This window comes from Boleophthalmus pectinirostris, unplaced genomic scaffold (genome assembly GCF_026225935.1).
Source record: "Boleophthalmus pectinirostris isolate CB_2022bp ecotype Guang Dong unplaced genomic scaffold, ASM2622593v1 HiC_scaffold_12, whole genome shotgun sequence".
Taxonomy (NCBI): domain Eukaryota; kingdom Metazoa; phylum Chordata; class Actinopteri; order Gobiiformes; family Gobiidae; genus Boleophthalmus; species Boleophthalmus pectinirostris.
In genome coordinates, this window is record NW_026571018.1 from 22592358 (window position 1) to 22612426 (window position 20069).

Consider the following 20069-nt stretch of genomic DNA (forward strand, 5'->3'; position numbering starts at 1 on the left):
GTTAACGCTGGCGGCGTCAGTCGCACAATGGACGAAGTCGAAGAGCCAGTAGAACAGAGGCAGCAGTGCACAGGGAAAAACACATTCGTGTCTTGGAAATTCTTCTCCCGACGTGAAATATAAAAGAAAATAACAAATATAAAATCGCCTACAACTTAAATGTCACTGGTGAAAACAACCTGCATAGACTCATGATGTCTGCACTACTGTCCTATAGTGACCTGCCACATGAGGGGACACGCACACAAACACACACAAACACACACCTTCATCATTGTCATTAACCCGAGAACGCGAGGACCACGTTTCCTTCTGTAGTTACTGCGCGGACACCGACGTGCTCCAGTGAGCCGCGTGTGGATCGTGTTTTCTCGCGTACGCTGCGTAAACCGCGCTTCCTCCTGTGCGCCTCTAAACCAGAACTAACACCAAGACTAAAACCAGGACTAATCCAGTCCAGGACTAAACCAGGACTAAACCAGAACTAAAACCAGAACTAAAACCAGGTCTAAACCAGGTCTAAACCAGGACTAAACCAGAACTAAAACCAGGTCTAAACCAGGAATAAACCAGGACTAAACCAGAACTAAAACCAGAACTAAAACCAGAACTAAAACCAGAACTAAAACCAGGTCTAAACCAGGACTAAACCAGAACTAAAACCAGGTCTAAACCAGGAATAAACCAGGACTAAACCAGAACTAAAACCAGAACTAAAACCAGGTCTAAACCAGGACTAAACCAGAACTTACACCAGGACTAAAACAGGATTAATCCATTCCAGGACTAAACTAGGACTAAAGCAGGTCTAAACCAGGACTAAAACAAGGACTAAAACCAGTGATCTCATATATAAAGCATTTCTCTATCAATAATATTTTTAATATGGTTAAGGAAAGACTGGACTTTTTATTGTCTTTAAGTAGACAAAAGTTATTATGTTCAGATTTCCTAGTCTTTGCTACTTTACAGCAAACAGTTTCTTATTCATGGAGACTTGGGCTCAACAGATAATTTGGAGAGATTTGTTAAACAATAAATGACTTTATAAAGTCACTTTTTTTTGTTCTATATGAGTCTTTAGATCTGCCACAATAATGTAATAATGAATTTAAATGAAAATACCTCAAATTGAAGGCTTTTCTCAGCAATTTTTAGGTGAGATTAAAATGAGATTAATTAGATTAATTAATTACAGATCATAATTAATTAATCTCTCAAATTTTTTAATCGCATGACAGCACTATATATATATATATATATATATATATATATATATATATATATATATATATATATATATATATATATATATATATATATATATATAAAATGAAAAGCCAGAGTACTTCGTACAGTGAAATGCAACTATGCAGAGGCAGAGCTTATGCATTCTACATTTCTTGCAGGTCCAATGGTCCCATCGTTCTTAATGCACCAGACTAAAGTGGTATGATATTGTATTTGCAACTTCAGAAATATAATTGAACAAATCATGAACAGAAGACAAATAAACACAACACCACAGTCTTTTAGTATTCACCTCCACCACAAGGCTGCAACAAGAAATATGAGGCCATCTCTGCTGCAAGGAGGCATAAAACAAACTCCAGCATTCTTAGCAGAGGCATTGTTTCCTTCATTTGCCGGGGCTCTGGTCTGTGTCTTTCCACCTGTCTGGAAAAGGGAGAAATGCACTGCTATTTTTGAGTGTAAAGCTGTAGTATGGGCTTGGATCCTCTCTGGGGATTTCACTCTAATTAAGCAGACTGCAACCCAAGTCCTGTGCAGAGCTGGCAACACGCCCAAGTGCCTTCATGAGGATCTGACTGGCCTCCTACTGATGGAGCCTCCTTTTTGTTTCAGTGATTTGTCTTCTGCCAACTTGCCCAAATGTGGAGCGAGCATTCGAATAACTGTCCCCATTCACCATCCCGACTAATTATGGGACAAACTATGAAGTATTTGATGAGGGACTTGTATGCCAATAGGGTACACATAAAAAGAGCAGGCCATCAGGTTTTAGAGTATAATTTTGAATAAAAAGCTGAAGTAGTAAACCATCGAAGCCTTTCATGTTTTTGTTTCTCAAAATAGAGCCATAACTCTATTCATCCTGTTTTTAATATCCTCACATTACATCAGGTGCATGTAAGCTTTAACTGTAGAAATAAAAGCAATATTTAAAGGAAATTTAAATGTTAAACATTTTATAATTAAACGTATATATATCAAGAATGTGAAGAAATTGAAACTAAAAAGCTATTTATACTGTTATTTGGCATATTATTTCACCTAATTAATCTGCATGATCTGGTGAGTTAACGGGGACGTCTTTTGCACAAAACCTATTTATATTTTATTGTTTATGGGGAAACTATCCCTTGTGTAAAATGATGAGACCCTATTACATTATCCATATTCAGGCAAAACAAAACTACATTGTCCTTAGTGCATCCTTGTCGGAGTTGTCATCTTTCCAGCTCGCTCCATATGTTGCTTGAAGTTGTTTTTCAGACAGGGTTTTGCTTTCAACTTGATTCTGCTTTGGAGGTACAAGCTACAAAGAAGTCTTTAAACTCTTTGATTTAGAAATCCCTCCTTTGCTGTCGACCCTTTTCTCTGCTCACATGCCACTGGTGATTTACTTGTGCTGTATTTTTGCTACACGCTGCAGCTTTTACACATCTTTTGATATTTTTTTTCAGTACTGTATTTTATTTATAGCAGTCATACAGTAAGAATGAAACTGAGCAGGAAAATGTCAGACAAACCACTATATGCAACTACAATATGGTTTATAAAAAAATGTGTTGATTATAATAGAGGCCTAGCACCAAGGACATACAAGCCTCAGGATTATTTTCCTGCATGACTGCTTCTTTATGGATAGACTAAAAACTCTGAGAAATCTCTCCACAGTAAAGTTTTAATGCAGTAAAAGGAAATTAACCTGGGGATCCATTTCAGAGTAGTCCACAAAATTAGTAAATTTTTCCTATTCAAAAATTACCAACAAAAATAGTAACAAGTCACCAACTAAACTAAGAATAACTTCTTAGGAATGAACTTTATATGAGAACATTTTATTATCAAGGTAACCTCATGCATATAAAAACATAATTAGTGAAATGAAATTGGAGAAATAGTTCAAATGCAATGCAGAAGTTGGTAATAAAATCTATACAATCAAGACAGTTGGTAAATCTTCCCTTGTTCAAGTAATTTCCCGTGTGGATTGATGAAGTTTGTCTAAGTCTAAAACAAGCAATAACAGGTTTGTATGGCTCCCGTATGCTGCATAGGAGTACACCGGGGACACATACAACATATGTATGAAAGATTTACCACAAGTACATAAAACACTCTGCAATACCCCCTGTTATTGATAATATAAATAGTCTCCTGTATACCGACTCTGGAATCTCTCCAGCATGAGTTTAACCTGGTCACATTTATTATTTAGTGTTTTCTTAAGCTTTATCGTTTAAAGGGGATGCCAATGCACTTAAAATCCATAAGAAATGTCAAGGCTTTCCATCAAATGATTAATGATATCACAAGGAGGTGCTTTATTAACACGAGCTGTGTACCAATTCTGAGACACAGTAGTGCAGTAGACACATATTACATGGAGTATATAGAGGAATCACTGCACTCTCTAGAGGACAGTGGTCTGCAGTAGGCTGGTGGAAACTCTACACACCACATCTCATTAGACGGCCTATTAGGTCTTCTACAGACATGTTGGAGCAATTCATCATTCACACACAACCTTCTAATAATGCTACCACTTAAAATCGGGAACATGTTACTCTGTATAATCGGCCTTAATTTAGCCCACAAAAATATCCTCTCTAAGTTTTAATGGCAGCTGGAGAAGAAAACTTATTCCAATTAGTGCATGTTTAAAAGCATTTGCAGGTGGCTCAACTGGGATTTAACAAGCAGGCCAAGCACCCATAAAACAGAAATTTTCATGTCTTATCATTATTGCTATGTTACTAATTTTTTCTGCTGTCATCCTCAATTACATTGAATCATACATATCAACAGTAGAACAAAATTCTCAATTGGACATACTGCTACTAATATAGATATTACTAATCAATATATATACATATTTTTATAGCAAGGCATCTGCCTTCTAGCTCACTGTAAGTTGCCTATTACATTTTAGCATTGCATCCAGATTGCATTCACTTATGTATTGCAATATACAAAGTGAAATTTATCACTGGATTGGAATTTTACACTATAAGCAACACATAAATTAATAAATTAGTAGTAGTAGCATATACCGTATAGTAACTTAAAAGGCTAAATGTTGTAGTCAAGAGTTTTTTATTTGGACCATTACACTGCTCCCCAAGTACCTTTTCCCCTATGCTTTCTCTGTGGCTCCAGACAGTCATATTTAATGTGAGGCTGTATTCCCACCAGCCCAGTCACTCCGTCTGTCTGTCACTGGGCACAGGCCTAAGACTGGTCCTCCGGCAGCAATAACTAATCCACTTTATTTCTATTATCCACAAGAAGCCTTATGGGTGTTTGTGTGCGTCTTTGCTTTACAGTGAGGGATGAGCCGCCTGATGCCTCCTGAGCCTGAAGGGAAGCAGAGGGCCCAAAAAGACACATTATTAACAAATCAAACTGAGCTGGTGACAAAAGCTGTTCTGCTAATTAATGATGACGTGCGTGGGAGAAGGCAGCGTTAAAAAGGAAATGCAATTTTAATAGATTTGTTAAATGTTTGATTAAGAGTGAATGAACCTTCTTTTCTTTCTTATAGCAAGTTGTCCTCCTGCACAGTAATTCATCTATGGATTTTGACACTGGAGTGGATGCCATGCTCGACTCCATTCTTTGCATTTATCCATGCTTGGAACTGGGACAAAGGTGACCCTTGGTGAGTGAAGAATCAGATGAAACAGGATGGGTGCTTTTTGATGCCTGCCTGATCTCACTTTTATTTGCTGCCTTTGTGAAAGATCTTCCCTGAGGCTAGGAGGGTAGGCTATTTTTAGCAGGCTCATTGTTGTGCTGTTATGGGACAGTGTGTCCTACTTACACCGGGAGCTGATATTACATTAAAGCAAGTGTTGGTGTCACCGCTCATACAGGAATCTGCCTCCTTTGGGACTCCACCATGTCTCTTCCCTCTGGAGCTTCTGAGCAGACTCTGGTCCATGTGACAAATGCTGGAAGGCCACCACTCACATTAAACTAAAGAGATTATCGTCCCAGCACCAACTGACCGCCATTATGTGATTGGATAACTTAAATTTAATAAGGATGAAAATCTAAGAACATTTAGAAAACTGGTGGCATCTAAGTGAAGGGTGTGAAAAAGCTGAGCCAGTAATTATTAGAAATGGTCAAGGCGACTACTGCTGCCACCAAAAAATATTCCCCTGTACATCAGAGCAGATGAAGACAGAGCAGGCGTGAAGGTCAGGATGAAACTCATAAGGACACTCATAATGGTGCTCATTACGCAGAGGGCAGATGCTTTTACACACAAGTCTCAGGCACAGGAACACAAGGTTAAAATATGCTCGCAACGGATGGGTCAATTGTGGCTGAATTAACATACACTCACACACTACCGGAGGATAATGATTTCATGAACAGACTTTGGAGTTTTTTGGAGAAAATGAAACTCAAAAGATGTTATTTAATTCTGAATATATTTTGGACTTTCCATCATTGAGCAATTGTAATTCCAGTAATTCCATAAAATTTGAGATCAATCTTAAAGCCCCTGTTTATTCAGTGAGTCCCAGTCACACAGCAGAGAGTGACTGTTTTAACTGACAAAAATAAATATTAGTTTTACTGCAGTGAAGTTAATTTGATATCAAAGGACATGCAGTATTATACAGTATTATTTTGCAAACTATAGAATTTCTAAGGATCAAGTGTTTCCGACTGTTACAGCTCAGCGAAATTACATACAGTGCAGTGTCTTGTTCTGTTCAGTCTGATGGATTCACCTATTCACTCTATGCCAAGTGACAAATCATTTTTCCATTGAGGATATAAAGTAGTGTCTATCTTGAATTTTATTGAGATGCCTGAAAATCTGAATCTCTGACGTGCAATAAAAGAAACAGTCACTTCTTAAATATTCAATCTTGCAGCTTCAGCGGCAAACACATCACCAAGGAAACAGGAAAGAGGAGGCTGTTTAATTTCTCTGAGTGAATGAAGCCCAGGTGACCTCAGATGACACGCACTAAACAAAACAAACAAGACCTAATTCAATGTACTTTCCCTATGTTGTTTGAGAGCTCCAAGAGATACAGAGGGACAGTCTTTTGTTGCAGGAAAAGGTAAATGACTGTATTGTATAGTATTAGCTGTAAAAGTAGCTACTTAATAAAATCTCTTAACCCCTGAAATTAAGTAGTCAATAAGCCTAAATTATTCATAGTAAAATATTATTGTATTTGCTAATTATGACTTTTTCATGCTTTCTTCAAATTCAAGTATAATTATTATAGTGTAACCTACTTGCTTTTTAAATTAAAGGTGTATTGTGTAACTTTTCTGGTGGACGGTCCATCAAATGCTTTTCTCCATGGAAATGTTATTGCATTGTCTGGAATATTTCACAGTATGGTTTTGAATCTTTTTTATCTTCATGGAGACCAAACCAGACCAAGTTACAAGTTAGATCTATGGAGAGGCAACTCCACTCACAGTCAGAATGTCTGTTTTATGTGGTATTTTTGAGCTATAAAAGCACCTGTAATTGAATAAATGTAAGGTAGAGCTGTTTTATGTCATCCTGTGGTGTATTCCTGGCAGATTCCTGACAAATCCATAGAAAGGAGCAGGTGATGGATCCCCAACCAAAAAGTTACATAGTACCCCTTTAAACTGGTTGAATTTGAGAGCAGTATGGTACATAGTATTCAGTGTTGTTCTGCAGTCCTTGCCCAGTCTGACCTCTTGTCTTTGTGAAATACCTGCTCTAAGATGGAGTTGATTCTGTCCACTTCACAGTCAATGAGGAAGCGCTTCTCTTGCCTTCGGTCCATCTCCTCAATGATGCGTCTGTACTCAGTGGGGTCCACGATGTTCCCCACCGAGCGTGCGGTCACCTGCCAGTTATTGGCCACAGCAGACTCCATGATGGACTGCAGGATGGCAAAACCTACGAGGAGGAGTAGAGAGGGGACATGAGACAACTGCTTCAAAGAACAATCAGCATCTGAGAACAGGAGGTAAATCAATCACATTACTGAGGCATGAAGTCCACTGTTATGTAGACAGAGAGTGGCTGTTTGTGTGTTGCAGTGTTTGATGTGCCCTGAATTAATAGTCACACAATGTTTACAGAAAGTCAACAGTGTTTTCAGGCAGTATAGAGACAGTGTAGAACTAATGACTAAACAGCGATGGAAAACAGTACATGAAGGTTATTATGCATTGTAAAATAAACATTCATGCAATATTTAGACATATAATGAGGTAAACAGTTGTACTACAGCACCCCAGATTTGGCCATCATTCACTGGAAGCTACTACAGAATAGTTTTATGCAAACACTTGGCTCTTGATGTCAATGCATTTAAACTTTTCATCTGCATTCAAATTACCCCAATGCTGCAATGTATGTTTTATATGCCAAAGTTGTCAAATAGATTAATGTCTCTACTTTAAATGTAATATTAAGAAGCCTCTAGCAGCAGCAAAACAAAAAAGTGTTTCAGGTAACAAACAAATACGAGACACACAGAGACCTCAAATCACCCACTGTCTGAAGGTGTGATGTGTGGGCACCGCAGAATATATTCAACATGTTTTTATTAATCAGTAATCACTTGACTCAACACTTAGTTGAGTAAATCTGTTTCCAGACACAAAATATAAACATTTAAAATGCGTGTATGTTTTGTTTAAAGTCCTTAAACCATTTTACACCACAAAAAATTCTTGGGATTTTGAGAATTTAACTATCTAAATCTGCAAATTAAACTACTTGCATTAAAATTGCAAAAAACATAACTAGTAAGAGTATACAATGCCATTAAAACTCCATGTACACAGTTTAGTCACAAAAAAGTTGATTTAGTGTTTTATTCGACTTAAATTCTGTGTCAAATGTGAGGCATTTCAGAATAGTTCCAATCTTAAAGCAGCACATTTTACATAGCACAAAAAGCCTTCTCACAGGTTGGGTACCGCAGTCAGAGGCAACGTGCAGCTCAGAGACTGGCAAATGGAGGTGAATGGGAATGCCATAAAAGTGGTCCAGTGAGCACAATGGTGTGTTCACTGCACTGCTCTCTGTGGCATGGGATGAATGGCTTAGAATGAGTCTCAAAGGAAGGTGCTGAGCTCAAAGGAAAGCAGACCGCCAATGCAATACACTTTAGTCACTAAACACGGTACTACTTCAAATATAAAATTTTTTAAAATCTAATTTGTTCATATATTCTCTCTTTTTCTCTCATTCTTAAAACCTAGGATACGATTTCAATATAATATCTGTTTTTGTCTTTTAAGAGGTAACGAATACTATCTGCGTCATGCCTCTCTGTGATTGGTTAGTTTGTTGGTCAGTCACGCAAACCTTGATAGAAGCTGATCAATACAAGGGGTGGGTGGAGAAAAGTAGAGGGCATGTGTGTGTGTGTGTGAGCATAGAGTTGTATTAAACAAAGTGACTAAACAAAGAACTCACTCTGAATCACTAAACACTGACACATCACACAGTGTAATAGCCTGAATAGCAGATTTTTATATTGTCATATACACCACCCGCATCTCCATCTTGTTTCAAATTGTCTTCCAGATTAGATAAAGAATCCGATTTGCAACATTTTCAGAACTTGTTAAGATGCAAAAAACAATTATGCAAACAATTTTGTCCATGTATTCAACTAAAGCTATTTATAGCAATTGCCAAGCAAATAACCCCATTCTTTTTTATAAAGAGGAAAGCAAGGCCAGTTTGCTCCACTTGTGACTCATACAATCTCTGCAATATTTAAATAGCCTCCACTATTTCTTCCTCTGTCCTCGAATGTACTGTGCCCTCTTGTGCAAGAGCACATAAGCCAACCAATAATCCTATTTTAATCACTAGTAATAAAATGTTTTGGCAGAAGTGCTTGAATTGTAGTATTTGGAAGTCTAAGCTGGCTCATAGCACGCTGACAGTGGACTGGCTGATCTGTGATATTGCTTGCGGGAATGTCCACCTCCTGCTGAGCTCTGTAATGGTCTCATAAGTCAGTTCATCAAAACATCTGCTTAACTCGAGGAAATAAACCAACCGTTTCTGTGCATGTCAACTTTAATTTAAACTGAGCCCAAAAAATTATATTTTTCCTGCATGTATAACTGTGAGTTAATCTAAACACCACTGCCACTGACACACTAACCCTAAAGCTGAACAATCCCAGTAAACCTGAAATAAACCATATTGTCAAAAAATAAACTATACAACTTTACTCAATAGAACACATAAGTGCATAATATCTCTAATATCTATAATGAATGATAGCTATGTTTCTTCATCTCAAATGTTAACATAAAAATACTTGTGCATTTACATAGTTATCAAGTCCAAAATATTGTTCATATTTCAATTATGAGACATCCAGTCAATATAGTAATGATCGTGGTCTGATGATATTGGTTTTGGGTCATAGGTTTTGGATCATTACATTAGGTTAATAGATTTTTAAGTGTTGGAAATTAGGTCACTTCCACCGAGTCTGTAGTGATCAATGTCTCTATTTGAAGACAGAAAATAACTGTTTATATGTCGCCCTCAAAACAGTTCTCAACATAAGTTATTCCAAAATACTTTGTTAGTGATAACCAGTTCAAGTGTGCAAAGCTGCTTTTTCCCACTGCTTTTTTCCCACCCTAACCCTAACTGGCCAACAGAAATGCTTTTGTACAGTAGATATGGTTAAAATGTCAGAAGATAGATTACCACTGATAAAATAATACCATATCAAGCAGAAACTTGTGACAGTTAGAGAAAAGTAAGAAGCAGTTACCACATAACACTCTTATCTCCAGCACAGAGACTACAGGCTCATTATATGCGTGTCTGTAGTGGATCACATCTAATGGCTGAAGGCTTCTCCCACTGTTTCTTACTAAGCTGAGCTGAACAAATGCTGTGCTGGGTTTTCTTCTGCTGCTGTGATAAAACTGCTGATCCTATAAAATAATGCATATTATTCTCGCTGCTGAACAAGGCTGTGTGAGATATGTTTATGGAAATGTGCATCAGTCTCTACACCAGCTGTATTTTCACGGGTTGTGTGCGATGAGTACAATAGGGACGAACAAAACACCAGTCTGCATTTAGCGTTACGGCTCAACTAGCATCCCATTTTTAAGTCCTATTTGTTCACAGTAAACACAGCGCAGTTGAGCTGCTCATGTAAAATCCATTTTACACAGTGCTAAGCAGTAAACAAACAACTATTAATCTTTAATAGCCGCAAAATCTAATTCCAGGTTATTAGAGTATACAATACAGCTGTGGCTAAAGATCAACTGCTCAGAACATTTAATGCTGTAAATGCAGCTCTTAGAAAGGTGTTTTGACTCAATTTGATGCCTTATTGCATGAACTACATTAATACTAATTTTACACATTTCATATTAGTTGTTGTAGTTATTGAAAAACAACTAGAGACCATTAAGAAACCAGAAAACAGGAGGCAGACTTTAAGCAATAGTGCCACTGCCAGAAATGCAGCCAGTCCTGGGCCAATATGTTGTACCTTACACTGAGATTATTGTGCCTAGTGTATCTGATAACTAATTGTTCTTAATGATATTACTGATTTTGTATTTTTGTGCACTGCCCTCCAAAAACAAGAAAAACAACTTATTATAAATGTTACATATTTATGTGCTATTAAGGATCTTGGTTTTTCTAAAGAAATAACAAAAAAACCTCAGACATCTCAGGTTTTTGCTCTTCATCTTCTGATAATATGTTAAGAGCCTGAGCCCTCTCATAGTAATGTACCTATGAGCTGTAGCACTGACAGAGAAGCGAAGTATTTAAGTATTCCGCTCCCATCTCTCTCTCTCCCTCTGGTCCAACTGTTCCCCTGCTGCTGACCTTCACAGTGAAGTGAGGAGCAGACAGCAGTCTGATCAGGTTTGGCCTTTAAAGACAAGTGGCTCTTACCGGGAGCTTCACATTAGCCCTTTTGGAGACGCTTAGAGGTGAAGGAATTTAGAGTTTCCTCTTTACTGTCCTGACTGATGGCACTGTCCCTGTCACTGTGTACATGTTTATGTGTACCAGAACCAGAGCTGCCCCTATAGGAGGATCCAACTGACACTTCTCCTCCCGCTTTAGTGTAAGCTGGGATATTCAAGACATTTGAAATGTGTTAGCAGCTATTTACACAAAAGGATTTGGGGATTTACACATGATTTCCTTGAGAGTTTTATTTTGGATCGTCTCCTGGTGCCAAGCTGGATATTCAGGATGTTGTCATTTGCATGGTCATCTGTTCAGCTGGTGTGAAATACTGGGACTGTTTGGAGTTAATATTATGTAGTAGTCAGGGCATAAAGAGCCACACTCTTGTGGCAGAGTTTCTTGACTTTGTAAACAGATGGTGGGTTTTACTGCAGCCAGAAGGCAGGACAAGCATCAAGGGCATTTTAACCAGTCAATTATTCAGCAGCGTCCTGAAAAGTAATACATATTCAAAAGAATCAGCACAGCTATATATAGAATTTATACTATTTCATCTCCTGTGTAAAAGGCTTTGCAGCGCTGACCCAATATCTTCTCAAGGATAACTACATAGTCATGTTGATGCGGTACTCCAGATTTAAGACCTCTCCAAAGTCGTTGTACACACTTTGTTCTACAGCTTTAGCTGTCAGTTTGTCCTTAGTGTGATACTTGACATGTGTAAAAATGTAGATGCTTAGACTATGTTTCTTATTATTTATTCTTTATTACTCATCTGAGTTTTTCATTTAAGTCATTCTTGTGGCCTTCTGTGTTGGATATTTAACAATTAATTTAATCCATTGTTTGTAAAGCATGAGTGAGTGTTTTACTTTTGTGCTGAATTTATACGTAACACTATATAATTTGATGAGTATTTTGCACGTGATCTGTTTTTGTTTGTTTTACATATGTCTCATTTATAAAGTTAGACTACAATACTGGAGATACTGCCTCTCGCTGCAGTCTATATGGTGCCAGTATTGAACGGTTTTCATCATCTCTATTCTTTGTTGTTGTGTCTCAGGAACACAACTCAGTGGGAAAACCAGCCTGAGTGATGGTCAAATTGGACAAAAATGATGAAAAATCTGCTTGTACTTTTGTCCACACTGATCCAAGAAAAATGCCTAAAGCCTTCAGTATAAAACAGCACAAAGAGTTGGCCTGGATGTGGGCTTCTTTTGAATATATATGAGCTTATAGCCCACACATCAGTGCCAGGGAGATCAGCACTGTATGGATTCGCCTTAGCCACTCACAGTTTCATATAGCACAGCAATTTAAATGCAAAAATACACACGGAGGTGGAGTTAAATTTATTCTCTCTGACAGTGACACCCACCTTTTGTCTTTAACTTAAGATACAATAAGTTAGTCAGTTATGTGAGATATATTTCCTGAAGAACCTTACTCATGGGATAGTATTATTGCAGGAAGCAGTAGGTTTTCATCAAATGTCTAATCTCTTATTATTATTCTTCCTTCTAACCCCCACAGGCTTGCTTCCTTTTTAATTTATCCAGTACTGCTCCAACAGTATTAATGAGCAGTAAGTTACAAACAGGCCTTTATTTAACTCTTGAATATTTTGTATATTGTAGCTTTAAAAAATGCACATGTGAAAGCGGGTCAGTGAGTTCCAGAGTGAGTGAGTGAGGCTGCACTGGCACCTGGCTTCAGTGAGTCACGTGATGCAGCTCAGTCTGAGTAAGTCTGTGCTGCAGGTCTCTGTGGAGATCCTGACCTCTTTAACAGTACAACTTCAGACACCCCAGTGTTGTGATGGTGCAGCCAAAACTGGGCCTAAGACCACAGACTGGACAATGCACTTTTCAGACAACAGCTTTGACCCTCTAAGAAGCCTTTCGCTGGTTAGCCAGAAAAATACACCCGGGTTATATGACAGAAGCAGTTACATGCAGAATTAACTTCCAAATACTGTATATCTCAGTACACAGTAAATATGTCATTTCAATTTACCTTCTAATTTCTCAGTTGCTACATCAAATAAACTGCTTTTTATGTTTGTTTGTTTTTTTTTCATCAACTACCATTGTGGACACAGCCATTTCTACTCATGCAGGTTTCGGTCTGGCATAAAGAGTACTCTGACTTATTGCAGTACATGGAGGCAAATATTACAACCACAAATTAATGTTGTTGATTACTGGTCATCGTATTTCCATAGAACTGTAAAATATAAAATTTGGAATATATTTATGTAAATCATATTTCACATTGTGCAAGAACATATTGTTTGTGTGACATGTTGTGACTATAAACAGAAGCCAGCATCGCATCAGTTTCTCTCATTATGCAGGAAGACGAGTTTGTAATGGCCTTGTATTTTCCTGAAATAGCTGTTTACGTTTCAAATGTGAGGCACTGTCATATAAAACTGCATCTCTTTACCTGCCTCCTTGTTCTGCTGGTGCAAAGGTTAGGCCAGATTAGATATGACAAGAAGATGAAGCAGAAATAGAAGTGGGTGGGCGAGTGAGATTGGTTCAAGTAAACGCTGGTGTTTTGTGACAGTGGATGTGACAGGACTGGCCCCTTAGAGCATCAGGCTGTTTTGTGATTCAGGACTTTGCTGACTTCTGCTGTCTATCTCTGTATTTATTTGTCATGCTGTTCGTTTGACCATATATTTCTGACCATCTTCTTAGCCTACCAAAGGCACTGTTGGGCAAGTTACTTTGAAACTGTAATGCGTTATTTATTACCTATTACTGTCATTTCAAAGTAATTCGTTACATTACAATATTACTGCATTTAAAATGTAAGGCATTACATTACTATTGCATTACTTTAAGTTACTCTCACCAAAATAACTTTTGCGCTGTATATGGACTGAACCAGGACTAAACCAGGTCTAAACCAGGACTAAACCACAGCTGAACCAGGACTAAACCAGAAGTGAACTAGGACTAAACTAGAACTGAACTAGGACTAAAACAGGACTCACTGTAGGGACGGGCTCGAAGGTGACCGCAGGAGAAAGGAGCGGCTCTGCTCCGCACCTCACGGAGGTAAGAGCGGCTGTTGCCCGATCGCTCTTTATGGACCCTGCTGCTCGGGCTCGCGGCCCTGATTTCAGCAACTATTTGCAGGGACCCGAGCCGGTGCAAGACTCTGTTACAGCACGTAACTTTTACCTTCCTTCAGCGTGTCCAGAAGTCCAACTTTTTGTGTGATGGTTTGCATCTTCCTCTGCCTTTTGGGTGCGAGCGCAGGAGCCTTTGTCGGTGCAGAACGTTTCGTCGACGTTGTGGGTTTTCGTCGGGGAGAAAACTTACAACCGTACAGCACTTCAGAATCACACTGCTAGAGACTGAACATGTATTTAAATTTGGCAGCTGAACACATTCTGTACTGTACAGGAGACAGGAGTCCCTTGGCCAGTCAGGACGCAGCGGGAGGGACGCAATACGCATTCATATAATGTAAAAAAAAAGGGCATGCAAAATTGCACACAAAAAAAAAAAAAAAAAATCTGCGACACAGCGAAATGTGAACTGCGATAGAGGGAGGGACGAGTGTAAACCAGGTCTAAACCAGAACTGACCCAGGTCTAAACCAGGTCTAAACCAGAACTGACCCAGGTCTAAACCAGGTCTAAACCAAAACTGACCCAGGTCTAAACCAGGTCTAAACCAAAACTGACCCAGGTCTAAACCAGGTCTAAACCAAAACTGACCCAGGTCTAAACCAGGTCTAAACCAAAACTGACCCAGGTCTAAACAGCGTGGAGTTCTTTGTCAGTCCTTTCGCCCGCGGTTACCTGAAGGTCTACGAGGAGCATCTCCGGCGTTTCACCGCTGCTGATATCGAGGTGATTTTAGCGAATTTGTATGAAGAAAAACCCACCACTTCAATCCAGGTTAAAAAAAACACTGTAACGCGCGTTACTCACATTTGTACCGAGTAAAATATTACTATTTTTTCCCCTGTAATGCCTTACATTACTGCGTTACAGCAAAAAGTAATGCATTACTGTAATTCGTTACTTTTATAACGCGTTACTCCCAACACTGACCAAAGGTGATAATAATTTGTAAATAAGTATATGTATATCAAACTATTATTTGTTTAGCTGCCATTGGTAGAATGTCTAATTGTAGAATGTAATAATTGTGTGTATGGTAAGTCACATAAACTATTATTATTAAGCATATTAAAATAAGCACAATATCATAAATATACAGTATAATTATATACAAAGGCACACATTGTCCATCCATCCATGTTTTATGGATTAAAAGGTTTCAAAACATTTTAGTTTAAACCAAGCCTGAGAGTTAATGTGGTTTTATTGATTTCTTGTTTTTTGTTACTTGAGAACATCATACATCATTTTCACATGGATTGTCGAGTAATAGGTATCCACTTATGGATTATTGCTTTGTTTATGTCAATACTGAAAAGTCTTGGAACTGCTTAAATTTCATACTAAAACTGTAAGTCTACTTTCCTCTGCTTGTCTTTATTGTCCAGTTGGACTTCATAGCAGGAGGTAATTTTCCTCCACTTTGTACAATTCACAAAAAAATTTATCTCAGATTTTTATTTAATTATATCATTTGTATTTAAAATTAAAATTTAAAATGTGCTTGGCTCACGTAGTTACTAGTGTTGTCAATAGAGACTGGAGGAACTGTCCATGGTCCTAAAAAGAATGAGAAGCTCCATCATTGGATTCTAAGAAAATGGGAGGCAAGTTAATCTTGTTATTTCTCTCTTTCTCTCTCATAGAAACAGCTATTTCCATGAATCACTGATAGTGGCACATTCAGCTTATTCAGCTTACTTGTTTGTGGTTGGACAGTGAGAGACCTTACATGTAGTAGTTACATGATGTGCTGCATGTGGTAGTTTGATGTTGTTTTTGAGCTACCCTGCTTCTGCATGTGTGGATGGGAAGATCAATAGTGCCATGTTTTGCCTGTACACTGTGACTACTCAATAAACATCTTATCTGGTCCATGCACAATGACAAAGAACACCTGAGATTAATCTTTTTTGAGCAACAAAGACACTAACATAGGGGGTAACTAGTAATCTGGCCTGTCTGGTACCACTTCAGTTCAGCTTCTTCTCTCGTAAACAACATGGCTGATATAGTGAGGAGTCTGGAGGAGGCTGTCTTGCATGGACCATACATAAGTCCCTGAACCATAGGACCTTTTAAAACTGAGGTCGTATGGCAGACTCCAGGCCCAGTCTGTGTGAGGACAAAAGAAGAGGACAGTTTACCTGCCAGACCAGGTCAAGGCCTTATTGATAGGTGTCCATCTTCAAGAAGGAGGAGAACAGCTGCTTTGTGCCAGACTCGCTCCATCTCCCTCCAGTCTCTTATCCCACTCCGTTAATGAGGCCACGTGCCTGACTGCTGAGTGCAGCTCTTTAGCAGCGTGCAATTAATCAGAGGTTTCCTGGTGGAGACGAAACCAAGCAGACACTGGGCAGCGGGGCACAGTGATTACATACCCATGCAAATGCCTGCATGTTCAGGCTGGGCTCATTTGTCAGAGCTGCAGCAGGACGCAGGAGGAGCTGCACTTGACACTCTTAGGTGTGTCTTTCTTTTTGATGACTGTGAAATGATGTTAGGGCCTAGTCTGCATAATGCAAAGTCTATGAAACCGAAGGATACTGTAGAGTCATTGAGGCTCATATTACACTTTGTGCTGTACAGTAAATGATATTAGAAAGACAGAGGAGGAGGAAAACTAAAGATATCACTGAAGTGTCTTTGTAAGATCCAGACATCGGCATAGGCTGCATTGGTACTCATTACTGTGATAGTTATAAAAAGTAGCAGTGGTTATGTATATCATGTTTGTGCATATTACAGATCCAATATCTTATCAAGTATTTAACATTGAGAAAAAAAATAAATAATATATATATATATATATATATATATATACATGTAATTTTATTTTTTATTTTTTTTCTCTCACTTTGGTTGAATTTATTTTACTATAAAACACAGAAAAGCATCCAACATGACTATGAGATGGGTTGCCACCCCACAAAACTGACTCTTTCTTGACCTCGAAGAGGACGTCCTCCTGCTGCTTGTTTACATGAAAATGGAACCATGTAGGTGCAGAAAGTTACTGTACTGTATAAATTCCTCCTTAGGGGTTGACTGATAATTTCAGATTTAATATTACCTTAACATAATATGTAGGCCTAAAATATTTTTTTGGAAAGATTTGTATCAACTAACATCTCACCAAGGAGGCATGAATTTGAATCAATATTCACCTTGCTTTTCTGTCTCTCAATTTCTTATTCTATTCCTACTGCTCTGGTTATAAACATTTTTTATACAGGTGGTACAAGTATAAAAGTCTGCAAGTTATACCCAATTTGAGCTGAATTACTTGATAAATATCCCAGATAATTAACTTTGGGTACTGTTTTAGTATGTAGCCCTACCCATAAATAAGTGGGTGCCTGAGCTGGGTGGACAGATGCTGAAGCCCAGATGTTCTCAGTTCAAGAAGTCCTTTGTGCCAGCGGCCATTAGAGTGTTTAATGAGGATACTTCATCTGCAGCTTGTCCTGGATAAATAGGTGAGGTTGCACTGCAGTCAGCCTGGGCCCTTTTTAATGGCCTTTGTAGAGAAGGCTTTTTTCTTGTTGTGCAGTGGTCTGTGTTTTTAGAGCCAAGTGCCTTCTTTGGTAACTGCTTTCAGTTCAGATTTGTTTATCAAACAATTGTCTTTTTAATGAGACACTGCAGAAAACAGAGACAAACCCACTGTTCTGGCTTTGTGCAACAGGCATCAACATTGTACCAGGTTCTAATGAAAACTCTATTATGAGAAACGTTTAAATGGGAGCATTGCATTTATTGGGCAGAGCTTTTCTGACATGAAAGTCAGGCCAGCTCTGGATGGGGAGCATTGCTAATCTGAGGCGCGCATTGGAATTAAATGAGAGTTCATGCTCCGCTACAATAAGTGGTGTCTCTGGGCGTTTTACTTTCTATTACAGTCAAACCCCATCACTCTGATCTGAAGTTTTGATGTGAGCTGTGCCTGGGGGCTATTAGTGAAGAGAAATCCTTCTTATGGTGTGTGATGAAAGGAAAAACGAGTCCACTACAGTGAGAAGTGCACCAGGGATCGACAGCTCCATGTTAATGCGCCTCTGATATGGAACTGACACTGGGCGGACTTCTGCAGCTCTGATTAAAGCCTTGTGCGCATGAGGCAAGCATTCTTGTTAGGGGCCAAAAGTATAACTTTGCTACACACACATCGGCCAAACCCTTTGCAAAATCCTCCAGTCAAGGTAGTCCTGACCAAGCCTAACTCAGGATCTGGAGATGGGCCTCCGGGTACTGCACTGACGTCGCCCACTGCTCTTGACAGTTTACCCTAGTGATATTGAAGGATTGGACATCATTACCTTATTGCTAATTGCACTCTACTTTGTACTTACTCTATACTCCATAACTCATAACAAATAATACAACTTTGAGAGCAATGCCACAAAACCAAAGCAGGGCCATTCAAAACGAGCACAGTGTTGCCTCGGCCCTACACTAATGTTTACCTTCTCATAACTAAGAACATGGCAGAGGGCTACAGATGGTGAGCTGCCAGGCCAGAGTCATGCCAGTGACAGGGCCACACCAGGGAGCTCTAGAAGACTTTTCACCATGCCCCGGAGAGAACACAAACTATTTCCCACTTTTTTCCACCAAACCAATTATCTGCTTGTGAAATCTGGCTCTGACACCTAGATCAATGACACATAGGTACCAAACAATTTTACAATAACAAAGTCCCTAAAGTGGTTAAACACGCTACAAAAGTGCTGTATATAAATAACTATTATTGCCTTAGGGGGTTACTCCTTGCTGCATGCTTTACTTATATTTGCTGCTTGGTGACAGATGACTACAGTAAGTAGTGATGTGAATTAAACTGCCTGAAGATGTGACAAAATTGAGTGTGTGTGAGTCTGTGCTTTAAAGTAGAGTGCCTCAGTAAATGACACCAACCTGGAATGGAGATTTAACATGAGTTGGGACAAGAGGAGGGGAGTGCTCTTGTCCTAGAAATGCTCTGTTGTAGTTTAAAAATACCTTAGATGCACAGCAGGACGCTTCACCTGCAGAGGCAATCTAGACCTACATCTGCAAAGTCTAAACCTGATTAAAAGTAGGATGGAGGCCTGCCATAAAAATACAGTTACAGTATATACAAATGTATTATAAAGTTGTCTAATTGAGTCCAGAGTTTGTAGTGTTCATGTCAAAACATTTTAAAAACAGCGACTAGCTAATTAATGTCACAGTCTTGTTTTGTTCATTGCAGCAATACTGGCACAAGTTGCTATTTTAAAGTGCATGTAGTTCTTGGAGGGATGACACCCAAATGGAGATGATGGCAGTGGCAACATTATGCAGAGTATGTGCAAAGAAATCATTGTTGCATGATATTTCAAAGGTATAAAATTAATAATGTGTAATGTAATGTTGTTAGTCAGACTACTATTATGTATATATATAAAGTAGGTCTTCATTCAAATGAATAAACAAACTCTTGACTTTGTTTAAAGTAGAAAATATTTTTTGTGCTCTATATTTATCAAAACACAAAGCCAATGATGTATTAGTAGTTGATAAAGTACAAGACCTATGTCATGCTTCTATTTATCTCATACTGTTTATATTTAACCTATTGCTATGAATGAAACTAAGCTTGATGTTCAAACTGCAAATATATTGCTGTAGTGTATAAACCACCCCAGATCAGTGATGTCGGTGGAGTTAGGGTCCATGAAATGTGTGCAGCGGAGA

At 38.6% G+C, this 20069-nt stretch overlaps 2 protein-coding genes and 1 long non-coding RNA gene across 3 annotated transcripts in view; 2 read left to right on the top strand and 1 right to left on the bottom strand.

The window, feature by feature from the left end:
• The window catches only part of LOC129407522 (uncharacterized), a 27381-nt gene extending 22472 nt beyond the window's left edge, over positions 1-4909 (top strand). The window contains exon 5 of the long non-coding RNA XR_008631590.1: positions 4793-4909. This is a non-coding gene — a long non-coding RNA (uncharacterized LOC129407522). The remainder of the gene's footprint in view (positions 1-4792) is intronic.
• gria3a (glutamate receptor, ionotropic, AMPA 3a) overlaps positions 1-20069 on the bottom strand; it is a 73040-nt gene that overhangs the window by 23348 nt on the left and 29623 nt on the right. Inside the window, exon 5 of the mRNA XM_055148910.1 lies at positions 6975-7162. Coding sequence (XP_055004885.1) covers positions 6975-7162 — 188 coding nt within the window. The remainder of the gene's footprint in view (positions 1-6974; positions 7163-20069) is intronic.
• The window catches only part of nlgn3b (neuroligin 3b), a 69250-nt gene continuing 56233 nt past the window's right edge, over positions 7053-20069 (top strand). The window contains exon 1 of the mRNA XM_020933543.2: positions 7053-7232. The gene's annotated coding sequence lies outside the window, so the exon portion shown is untranslated. The remainder of the gene's footprint in view (positions 7233-20069) is intronic.